The sequence below is a fragment of the Danio aesculapii genome, chromosome 23 (assembly GCF_903798145.1).
Source record: "Danio aesculapii chromosome 23, fDanAes4.1, whole genome shotgun sequence".
NCBI lineage: Eukaryota > Metazoa > Chordata > Actinopteri > Cypriniformes > Danionidae > Danio > Danio aesculapii.
Genome location: NC_079457.1, coordinates 37,945,104 through 37,965,562, shown reverse-complemented (window position 1 = coordinate 37,965,562; position 20,459 = coordinate 37,945,104). Strand labels below are relative to the sequence as shown.

Genomic DNA, 20,459 nt, shown 5'->3' with positions numbered 1-20,459 from the left:
ATTATATGAAGGAGATCTTCAACCAGTCTGAATATGACATTTAACTGTCATTATTGTTAAATGTCAATTTGATTACAGAGGAACAAAACAATGGATTAGACTCAATGGTGATTTTAAGGATTACTTCAAATTGGAAAAAAGTGGCTCAAAATATTTCAATTTAAAGTATGATTACAGTTAATTACACAATTACAGTTTTTTGAGAGTACTGTTTAATGTAGAGAAGATTTTTTCCAAAACATTTTAAACATAATGATTTTCTAATACCTAATAATCTTATTTCTACAAAATATTTTTGCATAATTTAGTTATTTTGCAAGATATGACTATTCAGTTTAAATGAAAATATAGATAAATAAGTAAATAAATAAATACATATTTTTTTTCAGCAACACTTAAAGAAATAAGACTTTGATCTTTGTAGTTATCTGTAAATTAACTGTATAAGTGTTTTAAGTTTGTTGCGAACCAGAATGTAAGATAATGTTGAACTATATAATTTTATTAATTATTCATTAAAGGGGAATCTTATAAGATGTAAAATACGTCTCTGATGTGCCTGGAGTGTGTATGTGAAGTTTTAGCTCAAAATACCCCACAGATCATTTTTAATAACTCTTAAAAACTGATTTGATTCAAATCCAAAAGATGCCACATTAAATTCAAATGAGTTTGTGTTCCCAGGCCTCTTTTCAAAAGAAGGCGGAGCTACAAACACCTATGTCACCTATAACAGATTCAAAACAGGACAGGGTTATCTCTTTAAACATGTCAAAAAAGTTGCTCAGAAGAAGGCAGTCTATGAAGATTACAATGTTCGTTTACGCACCTTAAAACTCAACATTTAGTTGCTGAGAGTAGCTGTGTTTCCATGCACCTATTTTACACGCATTTTGGGTATGTGCATAAGAAATCGGTTGATGAAAATGCCATGATGCGCATAAATTTTGAAAATTGCCATGAAAAACATATGCACATAACTAAGTGGGATAAACTTTTTATTCCATAAGAAATAAATGTGCATAAACTATGATGGAAACACTTTTACATGAGATCATGTGATGATAAAAATGTGTGTGAATGGACAAACCAGCAGGTTGAGCACATTGTAAAACATCTGAAATGTTGTTTCGGTCATTCTAAAACGCATAACCATTTCTGTATTAGTGCTATTATATTATTAATTGCCTCAAGAATTGTCCAGAGCATCTGTGCTCCGCGTCTCAAAATTGAATCGCCACCATGCATTCATTGCATGTCTGTATTATCTTCTAAGGGTGCAAGTAATTTATTAAATAAAGAAAAGATTCCCGCAGCTTCTCCTACCACAGCAAATTCCATTTTTACTGTTGAAATTTGGCACCAGTTAATCAGGAAGTGATTATTTTGTTCTCTTTCACTCATTGGATGGAAACACTGCTTTATCCGTACGTCTGTTATGCTATATTCTGATTTTGCGCATACATTTAGTTTGCATCTTTGCTATTATCTTCAGCAGGTACTCTAATGGTGGACACCTACTTCTAACTTAGGGCTGTTTATGCTAATGAGGGAGGGATCATTACTAATGGGTGGGACTTTCCCCCTCCGATGACATGTACAAAGGGAGAATGTCAATCAAAAATTTTCTGCAGACTGTTGTGATTATAGAAAATAGAATGAATTAATGTTTACTAGCATAAAAATACCATAATATGTTTGCAGATATTTAAAAAACATGCCAAGTGAACATTCTTGTTTATCTGAAAAACTGAAGTCAGATATTCTACTTTGAAAATTTGTGTTTTCCGTGCAAGAACGCTGTCTTTGTTTTGGTAATTTTAAGCTGCCCAATGCAAGTTTAGCCAATTATGGTCCAGCACCCTAGGTTGCCTTGGTATAAAAATGCGTATTTCATTCATTTATTCATTCAGAAAGTTTCTGAAAGCATGAGTCTGTGACTGACATGCGACCTCTGGTGGACAGTAGCAGACTCTGAAATGAGACGCAGATTCAGTTGCACAAGAGGTAATTAATTAGATAATGATATAAATATTATGAACGTGAACATTAGGTGAGCAGGTTACATTGTAACCGAGTGTCCAAACAACACGCATACATGACGAGAGTTGCAGTAATAATAAATTTGGCTGGCTGCACCAGACGAAAAACATGACAGAAATTTAAATACAGCCATTCAGAAGCACAGAATATACACTCACCCGCGAAATGGTAAGGATTATAATCAAATTAATACATATTAACGCTCTTTAACATTATTAAGTGTACATGCTGAATCACCAATATGTGTTTAGTTCTAAAGTTCAATTTCAAGATCTGAGGTGAACTATTTGTTGCTGCTTTCAGTAGTATGGCAATAAATGTCATGTAAAATGACATCCAAACTCACATTGTTAGCATTTAACACTAAATAAAGCTCATGAGGTGAACCTGAGATGATCATTGTCAGTTTTCTGTTGTTCACCAATAGAAGCTGTTTCTTATATCAATTTGTGTTGGTCAGGACAAAAACTCCCTTTAATATGGAAAATATTCCTTCTATCGGGTGCTGTTGCTTTTATTTAGAACACGATTTAAATCACTCGCTACTGTCTTCAATCTGGGCAACCTGCACTTGCGTTTGTTTTGATCCAGAAGTGCAATACCTAATTCAACCCCTGTGTGTCAAACTTACATATTGCACCTTTAGGTGTAGTTGGCAAAAACAGCCCTGATTTAATTTACATTTACCTTGCCAGAAATAATATAATATTGTCTGTCAGTTTTCCTCAGAACATGAAAAATGTGATTTGCACATTAAGTATCATCAACCTTTCCTGAAACTTCATAAAACAGCTGTCAAACAAATAACTTATTGACACGGCAGTGTTTTGCTCACATTGCTTAAATTGTTTCTGCTTCTTTTCCGCAGTGGGAATCACAGGTTTCTAGCCTTCAAAATGAAACAACAGATTGCAGACAAAACATCAGAGAGCAAAGCAGATTTGATGCAAAAAATGTCATTTTAATGGCCCAGGGGAAGCACAGCTCATCTGTTTTCTGAGGTTTTGTCAGGAATAAATGTGTTTATCTGATGTATTTTTCATTCTCTTGTTTTATTGTCTCTTTCTCTGTCAGATATACCAAAATGAAGACGGCGACCAACATCTACATCTTCAATCTGGCTCTGGCCGACGCGTTGGTTTTGGCTACGCTTCCCTTTCAGGGCACCGATGTGTTTCTGGGCTTCTGGCCGTTCGGTAATGCCCTGTGCAAGGTGGTGGTGTCCATCGACTACTATAACATGTTCACCAGTGTGTTCACCCTGACGGTGATGAGCATGGATCGATACGTGGCCGTCTGTCACCCGGTGAAGGCTCTAGACATGCGGACCCCACACAAGGCCAAGGTGGTCAATATCTGCGTGTGGGTTTTGGCTTCGGCTATTGGTGTTCCGGCGATGGTGCTTGGAGATGTGGAGCAGGACAACGGTGAGAGTAAGTTTATTTATTGTTTTACTCACCGTTTGCAATTTAGCAATCTAGTTTTTAGTTTTTTAAGATTTTTAAGCATAAGCACACATTATTCTAGCTGAAAAAAAAGAGTAAATACTGAACGTTTCATATCATAATTTTAATTAAATGGCGAGACACAGTACTGTATATAGTAAAAATTGAAATAGCTGAAGATTCAACTCAAGTTTATTTGTATAGCGCTTTTCACAATGATTAATATTTCAAAGCAGTTTTACAAAAGGTGCACATTTTTGCATTACTATCAAAATCAGAAACGTAAGGTTATTAGTTACCATAACTTTACTAGTTACTAACTATTAACTAATTAACTATTATCAGTTAATATGCTACTGTCGAATATTATTACATTTTACAGTAAAGGGCCTATTTCCTGAATTTTCAGCATCGTTTTTCTAATCTTCAGTATGACTTTAACCTTCAGAGATTATTCTAGTTAACAACTGTTATGCTGCTGGACATTTTTGTCAGCTCAAAACAACAGCATTTATTTGAAAGAAAATTGTGTACCATTACAAATATGTCAACTGCTGTGTTCTTTTAGAATAATTAAGTATAATTTTGTAGTTTTTATTTAATATTTTAACTAGTATTCATTCATGCATTAATTAATTAATTAATGTATTATTTATGCAAATTAGTTTTTTTATTATTATAAATACTATTGTTGTTTTCGTTGTTTGTCAGTAAATAATGCAACAAATGTTTCAAATGAGTTTAAATTTTATTTGAAAAAAATATATAATAAATAAATAATAATAATAATAAATATTCATTCAAATAAAAAATACACATTGTCGTCACATTGAAATTATGACATGATTATTTATATGATAATATACATGTTATATGTAAAAATAGCATTATTAATTATATAATAAATTATAAATAATCACACACACACACGCACGCACGCACACACGCACACACACACACATATAAATAAAAATATATATATTATATATATAAATATAATTATATGCTAACATTATTTTATTAAATATCATTACTGTCTGCATTTTAGCAAGTTTTTTGCAAAGTGTTGATTTTTAATATAATTAATAAAATATACATTTTTAATATAAAAATATAATATAAAATAATATTTTCCTTATTTCAATATTTTAATTGCAACTAGCTTATTTTATAATATTGGAAATTTCTAAATAGATTTTAATTTACAGTTCAAGTTAATGCTTAATTCATTTGAATTCAAATTCTAAATTACTGTACATTCCGTTTATTTACAATAAACCTGGTCTTTTAAATGGTATCAGTATTAAAGTTCAAATGAAATATGTATATATATATATATATATATATATATATATATATATATATATATATATATATATATATATATATATATATATATAAATATATATATATTACATTGGCATATATTCCATTGCCAGTTTTGTTATGAACAATTATGTCATTAAGCAAAAAAAAAAAAAAAATCCCCCTCTTAATATAAAATTAAAATTTTAAATCTGAAAATGCACTTCATGTTAAATTCTCTGATTACATGACTTTGAGGAATTTTGTGTGGTTAACATACTTAGCTACGCTCCTCCACCTGTCAGTTTTGACAACGGTAAGGAAGAGGTGTCTCATAGGCTGTAATAACTCTTCTAAAACTCTTTTCCCAATCTTTCTGAATGAAATGACTACTTTATTACATGCATTCAGTTCGCAGTAGAAAAAACTAGCCACACCCACTTTTTTATCATCCGTCATTAATATTTAGTTTCTCTAAGAACTGCATCACAATACAAAAAAAAAAAACTGTCGCAAACTGTGATCCACATAATTATTAATACATATTTTTAGAGCTGCAAATCACCATTTATGATTTATTACCTGATTGTTTGTAACAGAGGAGTAATGATGCTGAAAATCAATCTTTACCACCAAAGGAAAAATAATATGTTTAGTGCAATAGAAATATAATTATACTGTTTTTGCTGCATTTTTAATCAAATACATTCTGACCTGGTGAGTAGAAGCGACGTCTGTATGTTTGACCGACTGGTCAGATTGTAACAGCTGTTTCCTGTCAAAGAGTCCGCTGTAGAAAATGTGTAAATAATTCCAGCAGCTCACAGAGCAGTTAGTTAATATTAAACATCGATGCAACATTCAGTCAAGAACAGCCGTATTACTATCAGATAATATACAAATAACAACCCGCAACACCTGAGACCTGCAAGAGAATGGTAATATGATTGAATATGTGCAGTTTATTTGTCAGTAATTTATGCACCATTAAGAAGCTTTAAAAAGCACATCCCGATCATTTGAATGTTAAATGTTCAGCAGTTTCAGGATCCACTGAAGAGGAGCTTCTTTCCTCCCTGTGGATTTAAGCTCTTGATAATTATAACATTTGCTAATTGAATGAGATTTATTTTTAGTCAAAGAAGCATGGAAATACCTTGCCACATTAATTGTATTAGCTCGAAACGATTTTAACCCCACACAGAGCTCGTCTTTCTTCTTAAGAATAAAAAGAGAGTGCTCTGCATTTTTAGCGTAACAGTGACTTCAGGTCATATTTTAAATGAATTTAATACCAGAAAAAAAGTGAAAAAGGACTTTTATTTTTTTCTTGCATTAAATTAATTAAAAATATGACTCAAGTCACTGTTACACTCTTGTTTTATTTATTAACGCATTGAAAACAAAAATACCCACTATTAATTTGCATCGTTGAGATTTTTTTAATGTTCTGAATTAGTTTTTTTTTAACATTTGTACACTTTTTTTTATTTTAGTTAGAAAATGTTTGTAGTTTTGTTGCATGTGTGTTTGTCATTTTTTTAAATTCTTGTTTTAAAATATTTTATGTTAGTTTGTCAAATAAAAATAAGTGAAAAAAAGAAAAATACAGTTTGCGCATGGTCTAACAGGGTTGTGCTTATTCTCTTAATGAGTTATGAGTGTGTTTTGAGCATAACAATCATTAAACCAATCAGAGTCTCATCTCACGTTCCCTTTAAGAGTCAGTTGCGTCGCACCATGGTGCATTTGCTATTTACATGGCGGACTTTGTACATGGAAAAAATAAAAGCTTCACTAACTAGAAAACTGTTTAACAGTCCATCTGTTTGAGGATAAAGAATTAGCCTCCCCCATTCGGCCCCCATTACTTTACTCCTTTACTTTTGTGGATAAGGTGTTGAATGCACTCCACTGAAGACATTAGCCTACATATTTAATTTTGTTTGTTAAGCACAAAGATTTGTTTCAAAACTATTTCTAAATTTGGTTCTAATTTCCAGCAAACAAATAAATGAACAATAATAACGAAGTGTGGTCAAAAAACACACGAGAGTTATATCCAAACACACGTCTTATTTTTATGCCACATATGGTGATGTATCCGTCTCCAGAACCCGAGAGATGAACAAATCTAAACTTGTTTTTATTAAAACAAATATAAATATGAATATAATAAATAATACTACTACTAATAATAACATGATAATAAAAATGCAAATTGTCATGAATAAACTGAATAAAGCCCCCCGGACATGTAGAACGCATGGATGCAGTGTTTTTATGTCTATATAGTACATTTTGTAACATTTTAATCCTTAAATTTTTTTTTTCTCATATCTAAAGATATTTGTGTATTGATGTACACCATACGTGTGTTAATAATTTAAACCTGCATAGGCACATAAAAACACGCTGTGCGTTGGATTTTAGACAAGCTTTTAGTTGGTCAATGGTGTGGTCTATTTCAGTTTCTCAAAATAGCAATGCACCAACAATGCACCTTAACCCACCTCCTTTATAGACCGGCACACCCATGAGTCCACAAAGTTTCATAAATAGATTTGCTATTTTAACAACGTGGAGCAAAACAGGAAAATTAGGGTTGTGCTGGTCTGAAAATAGCAACAAATCGCGCCAAACAGATCTTGCGCCTTATTGCGAAGGGTGTATGATAGGATGTGTAAATTATTTATTAGATTTAAATATTTTAATTAACTTAAATATGTCTGCAAATGCTAATGATAATCAAAACTATGAGTCTGGTGTGATATAGGTAATTGTGTCCATCAGCGAAGGTGTGTGTAGTTTTAACCCTTTAGAGCTTGTCTGTCCTGTTAAGAATAAAAAAAGAGTGCTCTACATTTTTGTTTGTACCAGTGACTTCAGGTCATATTTTTATTGAATTTAATACAAGAAATTTAGGGGTAAAAAGGGACTTTTCTTTTCTTTTTTTTTATTAACTAATTAAATTAATTAAAAGTATGACTTGAAGTCACTGTTACACTGTTATTTGATTTGTTTTAACATTATTAGAAATTACTGTGCTTCATTTTAATAAGTATGATAATAATAATAATAACAGTAAATAAATGTAACAGTATTAATTTACATCATTGAGAGGCATTTTATTAATGTTCTGAATTAGTTTTTAAATTTGTATATTCCTTTTTTTAATTTCAGTTAGAAAATGTTTGTAGTTTTGTTGCATGTGTGTTTGAGATTTCTGTGATTTCATCATTTTAATTAACTTAAAAATGTCTGCAAATGCTATGATGATAATCCAAAGTATAAACCTAGTGTGATATATTGCAATTATGTCAATCAGTGAAGGCGTGTGTGTATGTGTGTGTCTGTATGTATAAAGTCCTGTATCTCTACGCTCTCTCAGTGACATCTCAGCACACTCTTCTCTTTCAGAATCCATTATTCATGAACCTAACAGGTCCTGGAGAATAATGGAGAAACCCATTCAGCTGAATTAAAAAAAAAAAAACCTTCTCGGATCTCTAGTAATTACCACTAAACCAACACATTACAAATAGGACACAGTATTTACATGCAAATGAAGCCTAAACATCATGCTGTGCACAGACTGTTCATATATTTGTGCCAATTAGATGGTAATTTATGTAATAGTAGTTGCTTTATATAAAGTAGAGTTAAAAACATTTTAAATGCACCAAACTTTTTGAATAGTATGTACTGCGCAAATTCTGCATTCACCAAAACTGTTTCAATTTGATTTTAAAATATTAATAATAATAATAATAATAATAATAACAATAATAATGATAATGATAATAATGATAATAATAATAAAAAGAGTAAATTTATTAAATATTATAACAGTTTACTGTTTATGTTTTTTATATAAATGGGGTTTTCAAAGCATTTTACAATTAGGGATCAGTAATATCTTTTTTTAAACATTTTTTTTGTAATTTAGAATTTTTACTGTCACTTTTGATCTGTTTAATCTATTCTTGCTTTGCAAAAGTTGTGATTTCTTAATAAATAAAGAAAAAAATACATTTGAATATTAGTATTAGTATGAGTCTGGTGTGATATATTTAGGTAATTGAGTCCATCAGCGAAGGTGTGTGTAGTTTTAACCCTTTAGAGCTTGTTTGTCCTGTTAAGAATAAAAAAAAGAGTGCTCTACATTTTTGTTTGTACCAGTACTGTACTGTAATGTACTGTACTGTACAGTAATGTACTGTACTGTAAATAATATAAAATTACTAAGTTCAGGTCTTTCGGTACATACACAAATGTAACAAATGTAAAATCAATAAAATTTACAACAAAAAAGGAAGGCAGGACAACAAAACAATACGGTAACAACATTTTAGATTTTACAGGTTTAACTTTAGGTTATTTGATTAACAAATCTCTTTATAAAAGCTCATTTCAAAGAATGAACAGCATTACTTCTTTATTTTTACTAATAGTTATAGCACCAAATAAACATCTCGCATCTCTTGAAATCCCTCAGTCAGTGCAAAAGGTCATTCATTCATTCGTTTATTCATTAGTTTTCCTTCAACTTTGTCTCTTATTTATCTGGGGTCAACACAGCGGAATGAACCGCCAACTTATCCAGCATATGTTTTATACATGTTATACCCTTCCATATGTTATGTCCTTTAAGTCACAACCCAGTACTGGGAAACATCCATACATGTTCACATTCACACTCATACACAATGGGCAATTTGGTTCACCAATTCACCTATAGCGCATGTCTTTGGACTTGTGGGAGTAACCGGAGCAACCGTTGGAAACCCAAGCCAAACGAGGAGAAAATGCAAACTCCACACAGAAACGCGAACTGGTCCAGCCCGGACTCAAACCAGAGATCTTTTTGCTGTGAGGTGACTGTGCTTACCACTGAGCCACCATGCGACCCCGCAAAACAACTCATTGATTCAAATGATCTGTTCAAAGTTACACTCAAATAAACAACTGGCTGATTCAAGTGATCTGTTCATTTTTAGACTCAAAAAAAAAAAGCTTACTGATTCAAATGATCTGTTCAGAGTTAGACTCCAACAAACAACTCATTGATTCAAATGATCTGTTCAGAGTTAGACTCCAACAAACAACTCATTGATTCAAATGATCTGTTCAGAGTTAGACTCCAACAAACAACTTATTGATTCAAATGATCTGTTCAGAGTTAGACTCCAACAAACAACTCATTGTTTCAAATGATCTGTTCAGAGATAGACTCCAACAAACGATTCAGCAACTTTCAGCCCCAAAATGTCCCGCTTGATGGCTCCATATTCAACTCCGCCTCCGCCTGGACTCGGCTAATCTCGTTGATTGTCGGCTGAAGCTGTGCTTCAGGCTAAACACACGTAACAACTCAATGACTCAAATGATCTGTTCAGAGTTAGACTCCAAATAAACAACTCACTGATTCAGATGATGTGTTCAGAATTAGACTCCAAATAAACTACTCACTGATTCAGATGATCTGTTCAGAGTTAGACTCCAAATAAACAACTCACTGATTCAGATGATCTGTTCAGAATTAGACTCCAAATAAACTACTCACTGATTCAGATGATCTGTTCAGAGTTAGACTCTTAATAAACAACTCACTGATTCAGACGATCTGTTCAGAGTTAGACTCCAAATACACAACTTACTGATTCAGATGATCTGTTCAGAGTTAGACTCCAAATAAAATACTCATTGATTCAGATGATCTGTTCAGAGTTAGACTCCAAATAAACAACTCACTGATTCAGATGATCTGTTCAAAGTTAGACTCCAAATAAACAACTCACTGATTCAGATTATCTGTTCAGAGTTAGACTCCAAATAACAAGCTCACTGATTCAGATGATTGGTTCAGAGTTAGACTCCAAATAAACAACTCACTGATTCAGATGATCTGTTCATAATTAGACTCCAAATAAACAACTCACTGATTCAGATGATCTGTTCAGATTTAGACTCCAAATAAAGAACTCACAGATTCAGATGATCTGTTCAAAGTTAGACTCCAAATAAACAACTCACTGATTCAGATGATCTGTTCAGAGTTAGACTCTTAATAAGCAACTTATTGATTCAGATGATCTGTTCAGAGTAGACTCCAAATAAACAACTCACTGATTCAGATGATCTGTTCAGAGTTAGACTCCAAATAGACAACTCACTCATTCAGATGATCTGTTCAGAGTTAGACTCTTAATAAACAACTCACTGATTCAAATGATCTGTTCAGAGTTAGACTCTTAATAAACAACTCACTGATTCAGATGATCTGTTCAGAGTTAGACTCTTAATAAACAACTCACTGATTTAGATGATCTGTTCAGAGTTAGACTCCAAATAAACAATTCACTGATTCAGATGATCTGTTCAGAGTTAGACTCTTAATAAACAACTCACTGATTCAGATGATCTGTTCAGAGTTAGACTCTTAATAAACAACTCACTGATTCAGATGATCTGTTCAGAGTTAGACTCTTAATAAACAACTCACTGATTCAGATGATCTGTTCAGAGTTAGACTCTTAATAAACAACTCACTGATTCAGATGATCTGTTCAGAGTTAGACTCTTAATAAACAACTCACTGATTCAGATGATCTGTTCAGAGTTAGACTCTTAAAAAAAAAACACACTGTTTAGATGATCTGTTCCGAGTTAGACTCCAAATAAACAACTCACTGATTCAGATGATTCATTAAGACTTTTTCCCAAAATAAACATTCTTCAGTGAGTAACTCAAGTAAATTAAAAATGTAGTAGTTTTACAGAAGTAATATTGAAGAAGAAGACTTTATATTTCTATCGGTGTAATATTTCATTAAGGGCCCTTCACATATCACATATTTGGTACATGCAAGTTTGTTATTCACAATGGAGACACTGCTTGTATACGCAAAGAGGGAGCAATGTGCACCTAGTTGAAAACATCAACTTTTCAGAATTCCACAACTGGACCATGAGTTATGTGACCTGAATTAACCAATCAGCTTGATACTTTTTGGAACATACACATTTCAGTAATAACGCCAGACTAAATACCTCAAACAAAAACAAGCACCCAAACACTGCCGTGCTTTTTAATTTTCTTCATAAGTAATACTTATATCAGAACTGCAGCAAGGGTTTGTCAGTGTCATCCTCTGAGAAAGTGGTTGATGGTCACTCAAGACAGATGCCATGGAGGCGCTAGTGCAAATCTCATTGAAAATGGTGAAGAAATCAACACACCTCATGCTTTCCATGTACATTTGCACCAGACATGTTTTTAAATCGGCACACAAAAAAACACTGTGTGCATTACACAGGTGAGTGGGCTTGACAAACTACCCTAGGACATACCTGTCAACCTTCCCGTTTTTACCGGGATTCTCCCGTATTTTACAGTCTTTCTCTGAAGGGTGGCAAATAAACATTAAAGAACAGAGCCTCCCTATAAGCAACCCATACCGTCGAACCACCAGGGGCCGCCCCTTGCTCTTAAATGTGAGTCTGGTCTGTGCTTTCACTTTGTTTATGGCGGGATTCCCTTTCCTTTTCATTACAAGTCTCCCCTTCATAGGCAATCCTCAAAACAGTCATATAGTGGTGCAAGACTGTCAGCTGACGCGGTCCATAGTAATGAATAGATGCTGTTTCCCAAACGGATCCTATACACGCGATTTGAAGTGGAGTGAAAGTCTGGGTTTTGGGTGCATGTTTAAACCAGACATATACACATAATTAATAATATTAATATCTAAAGATGTCGATCTTGGTAGGTTTTTCAAACACAACTAATTTCATCCTAAATGAGCATAAAAAGTTAGGAAATCAAGCTTTCATTATAACGTTAGACCTGTGCATTTTTAAAGTGACACCTGTTATTTAATGTAATGAAAAGAAACAAATCTAAATAAATAAGAGATTCATTCATTGCTCTTTAATCAGAATGTGTAAGTTATTCATTGTAATAGCTTTTAATTTTAATAAGCTGAACTGTTTGCTAATGCATTTGCTGCTAATGTATACCATTTAATTTTTCTTTTGTAAATAATAATAATAAAACATATTACTGACCCTTTAACGGTTTATTTACAATGAAACAGCTCCAAATGAACAGATTTAGTAATTTGGGGATTTTTTAAATGAGGGGGGGGGGGGGGGTATCCAATATTATGGTGGCATGTCCCTTATTTTTTTATAGCATATCCCTTATTTTCACATCCCAATGTTGACAGGTATGCCCTAGGAACACTCTTCTCTCTCTAAAAAACAACCCCCCAATTCACTGAGCGCTAGAAGCTTTGTATAATTAGCACGTCTTGTGTGTACTTATTGAACAAACACAAGCATATTCTGTTACATGAATATATTAAATGACAAAAAAGACAAAAAGTGGAAAACTATGCCTTAAATATCACAGGCATAGCTTAATCTATAATACTGTACATATATACAGTTGAAGTCAGAGTTAATAGCCCCCCCTTAGAATTTTTTTTTCCTTTTTAAATATTTCCCAAATGTTGTGTAACAGAGCAAGGACATTTTCACAGTATGTCTGATGATATATTTTTTCATCCTTTAGAAAGTCTTATTTGTTTTATTTCGACTAGAATAAAAGCAGTTTTTAATTTTATTAAATCTATTTTAAGGTCAAAATTATTAGCCCCTTTAAGCCCCTTTTTCTTCAATAGTCTACAGAAAAAAACATCGTTAAACTATAACTTGTCTAATTAGCCCAGCCTGCCTAGTTAACCTTATTAACCTAGTTAAGCCTTTAAATGTCACTTTAAGCTGGATACTGGTATCTTGAAAAATATCTAGTCAAATATTATTTACTGTCATCATGGCAAATATAAAATAAATCAGTTATTAGAAATGAGTAATTAAAACTATTATGTTTAGAAATAGGTTAAAAAAATATTTTCTCTGTTAAACAGAAATTGGGGGGGGGGGGGGGGGGGGGACAGGTGGGCTAATAATTCAGGGGGGCTAATAATTCTGACTTCAACTGTATATAATTCATAAAGCTTTCTAAAATCTGGTGATACATCAAAACACAGCAACAGTAAATAGGAACCTTTTTCTTTTTCCTCTGGCACATGCAGAGTAAATGTCTAGTGGTGTTAGTACATTCTTTAAAAAAAAACATTCTAGTACATTTTAGTTATTGTAACTTGCGTTATGGAGATTGCAACATGTAATAAATTACTAAATAAAAAATATAAATAATGTGTTATGCTACTGCGTTACAGCAAAAAAAAGGAATATGCTATTGTAATTACATTACTTTTATAATGCGTTACTCCCTACACTGTTTGCCATAACTCGAAGTCTCTGGACCCGCAGAACAGTTCTGACGATCAGCAATCCTCCCAGCAGCATCTCAGACAGCTTTCTTTCATAACACTCAGTTCCCTACTGCCAGACTGCAACATATTTATTTATTCATCACTTTATTCAAGTTGCATACTGCCTTTGACACTGCAAGAAAAGACTGACAGAAGCAGAGCAAGAGAAAAAGATGGAGATTCAGGGGTGGGTGAATGTCTGTAAACAAATGTCCAGCAGTGGAGCTGTTAAGTCTGTGTTTAACTTCTCAGCACAGTCTTTCCCTCTTAAAATAGCCTTCAAGTAAACAAGCCAACCTGCAACAGTGATTTGCAAATCCCCATAAAAAAGCACTCAGGTTGGTCGAATGATGTATTATTTATTGGTGAAACTATTTAAATGCGCAAACACCACAAATTGTTTTGTTTGCATGTATTTTTACTGATGATAAGTGATTGCAAGTCTGTTTTTTTTTTTTTTTTTTCAGTTTCTTCCGGTCTTTGAAGACGCGTTGAGATTTGTGCTTGTCAAAATCCTGCTGGTGGGATTTAAATGACTGAATTAGGATGAAAAGAATACAGAGCCATTCTGAGATATTTTAGAAAGGATCCAGGAATATGATTGATTTTCATAGGGAAAGAAAAATAAGGTTATGTATGGAAGGAGCTGTTCTCAAGACAGAATTTCTAGTCAGGATTCAGCATGTGTATAGTTGTGTGATGGAAATCTGCTCATCTAAGCCCATACAGAATCTGCGGGTGCAGAATAGCGCAGATTTTCTGCAGATTTTTAGCCCATCATTAATTCTGTTTATTTACTTGAGAACATGTGTGTAAATCTTTATTTATTCAGTTTTTAAATTGATTAATGTAATATTATTGATTAATATGAATATGATTTATGTACAATGCAGTTTGTACAGTAATATTTTCTGTCTTTTAGTAGATATATTATATGAGAGACTTGCTTTGTTTACCAAATAAAGTGAATCTAATTGGATTTGCATTTTAAACATTAAATAAAAGTTAAAAAGATATACATTGTTCTTTCACATATAAGGTTTTAGTTATGATACTCCTAAAATCATTCCGCAGAAATCCGCAGATTTTTACTTAAATTCTCCGCAGAAATAGCAAAGAATGTCCGCAGATTCCATCTGGCCCTATAACTCACACAAGAATGTTGTTTTGCTAGCAAGATAGACGACTGTGTGGAGAGCAGATAAATTCAATTATTCAATTATTACTCATTATTCAGTGATCGGACGCATTACACGGACCTCACACCAATGGCGTTCTGGGGGTGTTATGTACTGTCCCAAAATGTTGAGGACAGAACAAAACGAGGTCTGATATACGGGACTCCTGGGAAAAATGGGAGTGTTGGCTAGTGACTGAGGGTATAGATGGTGACATTGGACACAGAACTAGCACTCGTTATACTTGGTCATTTTTGAGTGAGATGCTAATGGTCTAATCCAATACAATAATTGATGCCAAGCTAAGCTAAAAGTGCTCCTGCTTGAAGAATTAAGCATGAAGAATTAAAAATTAGCCTGAAGAAAGAAAGAAAGAAAGAAAGAAAGAAAGAAAGAAAAAGAGAGAAAGAAAGAAAGAAAGAAAGAAAGAAAGAAAGAAAGAAAGAAAGAAAGAAAGAAAGAAAGAAAGAAAGAAAGAACTTGTATGAATTAGCCACTAAACTGAGAAAAGGATTGGTACTGTAGATAAGCGGGGAAAATAGATGTGTACCTGCAAAAGACATTGTTCAGTCTGGAATGTGTGTGTGAGTGAGTGAGTTGGGGTAGTGTGTATGGGGATGTTTTCTGTCTGATGGATGAGTATAGCCTGGATACCCATTCATTTCCTATGGCGGTCACTTTTGACCGGGAACACCACAGGTATAACAAGGTTGATTAAAACACAAAAAAAAATCAATGAAAGAGGTGATCATCACTTTTATGTTCAAGTGCATAATGTGGAGGGTACCATAAGGCCTTGAGGCAATTAGATGTAAAACACAATATTTATGAGTGATTTAAGTTGTAAATCAGTCAGATTTGACCCGAACACGACAGTTATATTTTGTTTCGATAGTCAACAGAACAAACCATCATTATACAATAACTTGCCTAATTACCCTACCCTGCCTAGTTAACCTAATTAACCTAGTTAAGCCTTTAAATGTCACTTTAAGCTGTATAGAAGTGTCTTGAAAAATATATAGTCAAATAATATTTACTGTCATCATGACAAAGATAAAATAAATCAATTATTTGAGATGAGATATTAAAACTATTATGTTTAGAAATGTGTTAAAAAAATCTTTCTGTTAAACAGAAATTGAGGAAAAAAATAAACAGGGGGGGCTAATAATTCAGGGGACTTCAACTGTATATGTTCTGCAACAAATGTTGTGATAGAACAGTTATATAAACATTTTGTAAACTACTTGTTAAAACAAGTAAAATGGTCCATTTAACACAATATAAATATAACACTTTAAATGCCTTCAGTGTCTTTGGGTTAATTATAACCATTGCACTTGAGCACTTGTACTTGGTGTGCGTGTGTTTTAATGTGACATAACAAATGTTTATTAACATAAGAGATGGCAAAATCTGAAAAGCTGGACGTGTACGGAAAGCTATGCATTTAAAGGTATTGTATTCGTTAGAATTGTGTGACTGTTGTTCTCAAGTATTCGTTCATCTGTTTGTCCTTGGAATCTTTGAAAATCCAAGCTATTGTTCCTCATAAATGGTAGTCAAGGCTAAAAGCATAATAGTGTAATAAGGTTCGCAGTTTGACAAAGAACTATACAAAACTTTTTCATTTTCCTTTAATTACTTCCTCACCTTAATCATTTCAATCTGAATGGTTGTGGCCAAACAGATGATATAGGCTATTTTGAAATAACAGAAAAAGAAAAGAAAAAACAAAGACAAGAGCTGCTTGATATGTCCTGCCTTTTCTCCTGTTTGAGTTGAAATTACAGCGACACAGGGAATAAGAGTTTCCTTAAGTTTCGAGGCACTTAAGGGAACCTTTTAAGATTTCAGATGTCTGTACAACAATTCCTGGAAACAGTCTTGTAAAGGTTTTTTTTCTCCTTCCACTTCACTCTGTTATTATGGACGGGTCTATTTTAGATTCACCCTTAAGTAAACAGAACTTTAATCAAAACACTCTACGCTGTGTGTATTTTGGTTGGGCATTTCACATGTCAGACTTGTGTTTTATTCCTGTCTAAGTGGACAAGTCAGGGCCAGAATTATTTGGACAAGGTGATTGTCAAAATTCTGCCTCTGTAAGACCTGACTCCAGGTAACATCTCGAAGACTAATGGCAGCTTTACAGGCAAGAAGACACCTCTTGACACTTGCGATTGACAGCCGTTTCATGTGAGAGTTGATGTAGCATGCAGGAAGTCCAGATTCACATGTCTCAGGAACGGAGAGGCTTTTAATGCTCTCAGATGTAGACTGTCAAAAATGTCAAGAGGAGTGGCAGGGAGAAAATGATTAACTGCGAAAAACAACATTTTCTGAAAAGGGCATGTTGAGCCTATAAAAACTCAATAATATTGAAGCAAACTCTGGAAGGTATTAGCATATTAGTTTAATAAATCTGTCTGTTTGTCTGTCTATGTATATGTCTATCTGAAACTTAAAGGAATGCTTATTTACTTACCCCGTTTATATCAAAGTTGATAATTAGCCGCACCATGTTGGTGTTTCAAAACATCTACTTTTTACGAGGTGAGTCGCTAGCCCAAAGCTCAACCCACAACCTGGAGGACCAGGACATACACACGTACACAACGAACAGTTTAGCTTACCCAATTCATCTATAGCGCATGTCTTTGGACTTGTGGGGGAAACCGAAGCACCTGGAGGGTTTCCGAAAACCATCGTTAGCCAACTAAGGTCGCAAGTTGCATCGTTACAAACATAGTTTGTAGATTTGGTGTTTCCCAAATCCATCGTTCCAACAAACATTCGCAAACTGCATCGCAAACTTGTATGCTTGCAACTACACCTCTAGAGCTGTAGTTAGAAGCATAATTTCTGGCTGTGTTCTGCGTTTCCCAAACGATGCATCGTACTATGATAGTTCAGCCACGAGTTATGTCGTTGATAGGGAAACGCAGTTTTTCATTTTATCCTGGCTTCCAAGCTGCATAATGGTGTTGGGTAGTGTAAATTTAGAAACACTTTGTATGCACAAATTTTATGATCGATATCCTTACCTTCAAACTCATTCTTTACCTTTCTCAGTCCCTTAATTCAACTGACATTTCAATTCAAAAATTGCATTTTAACTTAGATTTTTCCCTCCCCACAGGCATCGAGTGCATCTTGGTTCTCCCAGATCCCCGCAGTTACTGGGACCCAGTGTTCGGGACGTGTGTTTTCCTGCTCTCCTTCCTAATCCCTGTGGCGATCATCAGTGTGTGCTACAGCCTCATGGTGAAGCGCCTCCGCAGTGTCCGCATCCTATCAGGATCCAAGGAAAAAGATCGCAACCTCCGCCGCATCACGCGTATGGTGCTAGTGGTAGTCGCAGCTTTCGTCGTGTGCTGGACACCCATCCAGATCATGGCCTTGGCACAGTCGCTGGGCTTCAACTTGGCTAGCGTGCAGACGGTGGTGTTCATGCATTTCTGCATCGCTTTGGGCTACGTCAACAGCAGTTTGAACCCCGTCCTGTATGCATTCCTTGATGAAAACTTCAAGCGATGCTTCCGTGAGTTCTGCCACCCCTCTCGTTTTGGCATCGATGCACAGCAGTCAGGTCGAATGCACCATATCACACGCGAGGTGGCCTTCAACTGCAAGACTACAGACGGGAACAGTAATCCCGCATGACTAGGCGTGGAGCTGCCCCTGGTCAGCCCAGAGCCGCAACCCAATCCAGGGACCGGAAGCTCAAGTTCTGAGTTGACTCAGATCACAACACTCTAGCACCACAGATACCTCCGCCAAGTGGGCGGGGGAAGGGGTTGGGCTAGGAGTGAGGGCGGAGTCAAGTTAAATGACACGTCCTTTTAGGGACAAAGGGGCTCACTTTACAGTGTCTTAATTGGATTTGGATGTTCTTGTCTACAGTTTTGTTCTTATTCCAAAACGAATACACTTTGCCGTTCAGTGTCGCAGCCTTGTACAGAAGCTTTGTATGTGTTTCTTTACAACAATCAATGTTTCTCTTGAAATTTAAGACTTTAGGATTTCATGGCCTTAAACATACAGTACATATGAACCTATGGATTAAGTGTATTGATTCATTTTGTGGTATTGCCAAGTGTTGGACTACTGTATACACTATAGAGTGTATGAACTACTATATGACTATATACAGTAAACTACAGAGACTTTTTAAGCCTGATTGTTGTTTAAAAAAAAAAAAAGTTGATATTTTTCTTGGTTTGACTGTACAATAAGCAGAAATATTTTATATTCATGTATGTTTGGTAGCACAGATTCAAGCTTAAAAACAAAAATACTTGTAAAGAAAATGTATCGCATAACAGTCGTGTTCTATTATATATGTGCATAAGATGAAGTTAATCACTTTCGAGGCTTTGCAGTGTTGAAGACGTCCGTCAGCATTACCTCCAATATTTCTTGAATGTTTTCTGCACCGCTCTGTATCTTGCTTTACTACATATGGATTCTTCTCGACGAGACAGACAACAAAGAGCCAGCACTGTCATGGGTTTACATCACAGACCACTGAATGTGAAAAAAAAGACTATTAAACACCAAATTAAAGAAATATATATACATATATATATTGAAAGTGTCAGTGAACTATGAAGATATTGTACACTTAAAGCTTATTCCTGTGAACATTACCTTGATATTGTGATTGTTTGTTTACTTGCTGCATTGACTGGCTGAACATCTACTTGCATATTTATTGACTGGTGGGACCATATTCTAGTGGACTGAAATCAAATGCCAGCTAGGGCTATGAACGTTTACACAGCCTTCGTGGGAAATCGTTTTTCTTCTCTGCATACTTATTAAAGAGCAGTTATTAAAAGGCACTTCTATGGCTGTAAGACACTGAGTTTATCAAGCATTTAAGATGCAGGAAAAAAGTATATGACACTTGGATTTATGCATACATTGGTTCTTACAGTATATATGGGTCATAACAGGCAAGCAGCGAGTTTAACTTCATACGATGTACATATCCTGGGTGTAATCCCCCACCCCCTATAAAAATCAAACAACAAATTTTATTATTTCTTTACTCACAATCTGAAACTTTCTCTTTGTAGAGTGGATTTAAGAACAGTTTGACCCACCTTTGGTGAGAATAGCCTCCACCAAATGTT

At 34.3% G+C, this 20,459-nt stretch overlaps 1 protein-coding gene across 2 annotated transcripts in view; it reads left to right on the top strand.

Moving 5' to 3' along the window:
• The window catches only part of oprl1 (opiate receptor-like 1), an 80,611-nt gene extending 60,399 nt beyond the window's left edge, over positions 1 to 20,212 (top strand). Inside the window, exons 3-4 of one of the 2 annotated variants that reach the window (XM_056449222.1) lie at positions 3,118 to 3,470; positions 18,461 to 20,212. In XM_056449222.1, the coding sequence (XP_056305197.1) occupies positions 3,118 to 3,470; positions 18,461 to 18,984 (877 nt within the window). In that variant the 3' untranslated portion in view covers positions 18,985 to 20,212. Of the gene's footprint in view, positions 1 to 3,117; positions 3,477 to 18,460 lie in introns of both variants that reach the window. The other variant, XM_056449221.1, reaches the window with a different exon arrangement.
• Positions 20,213 to 20,459: the final 247 nt, after the last annotated feature.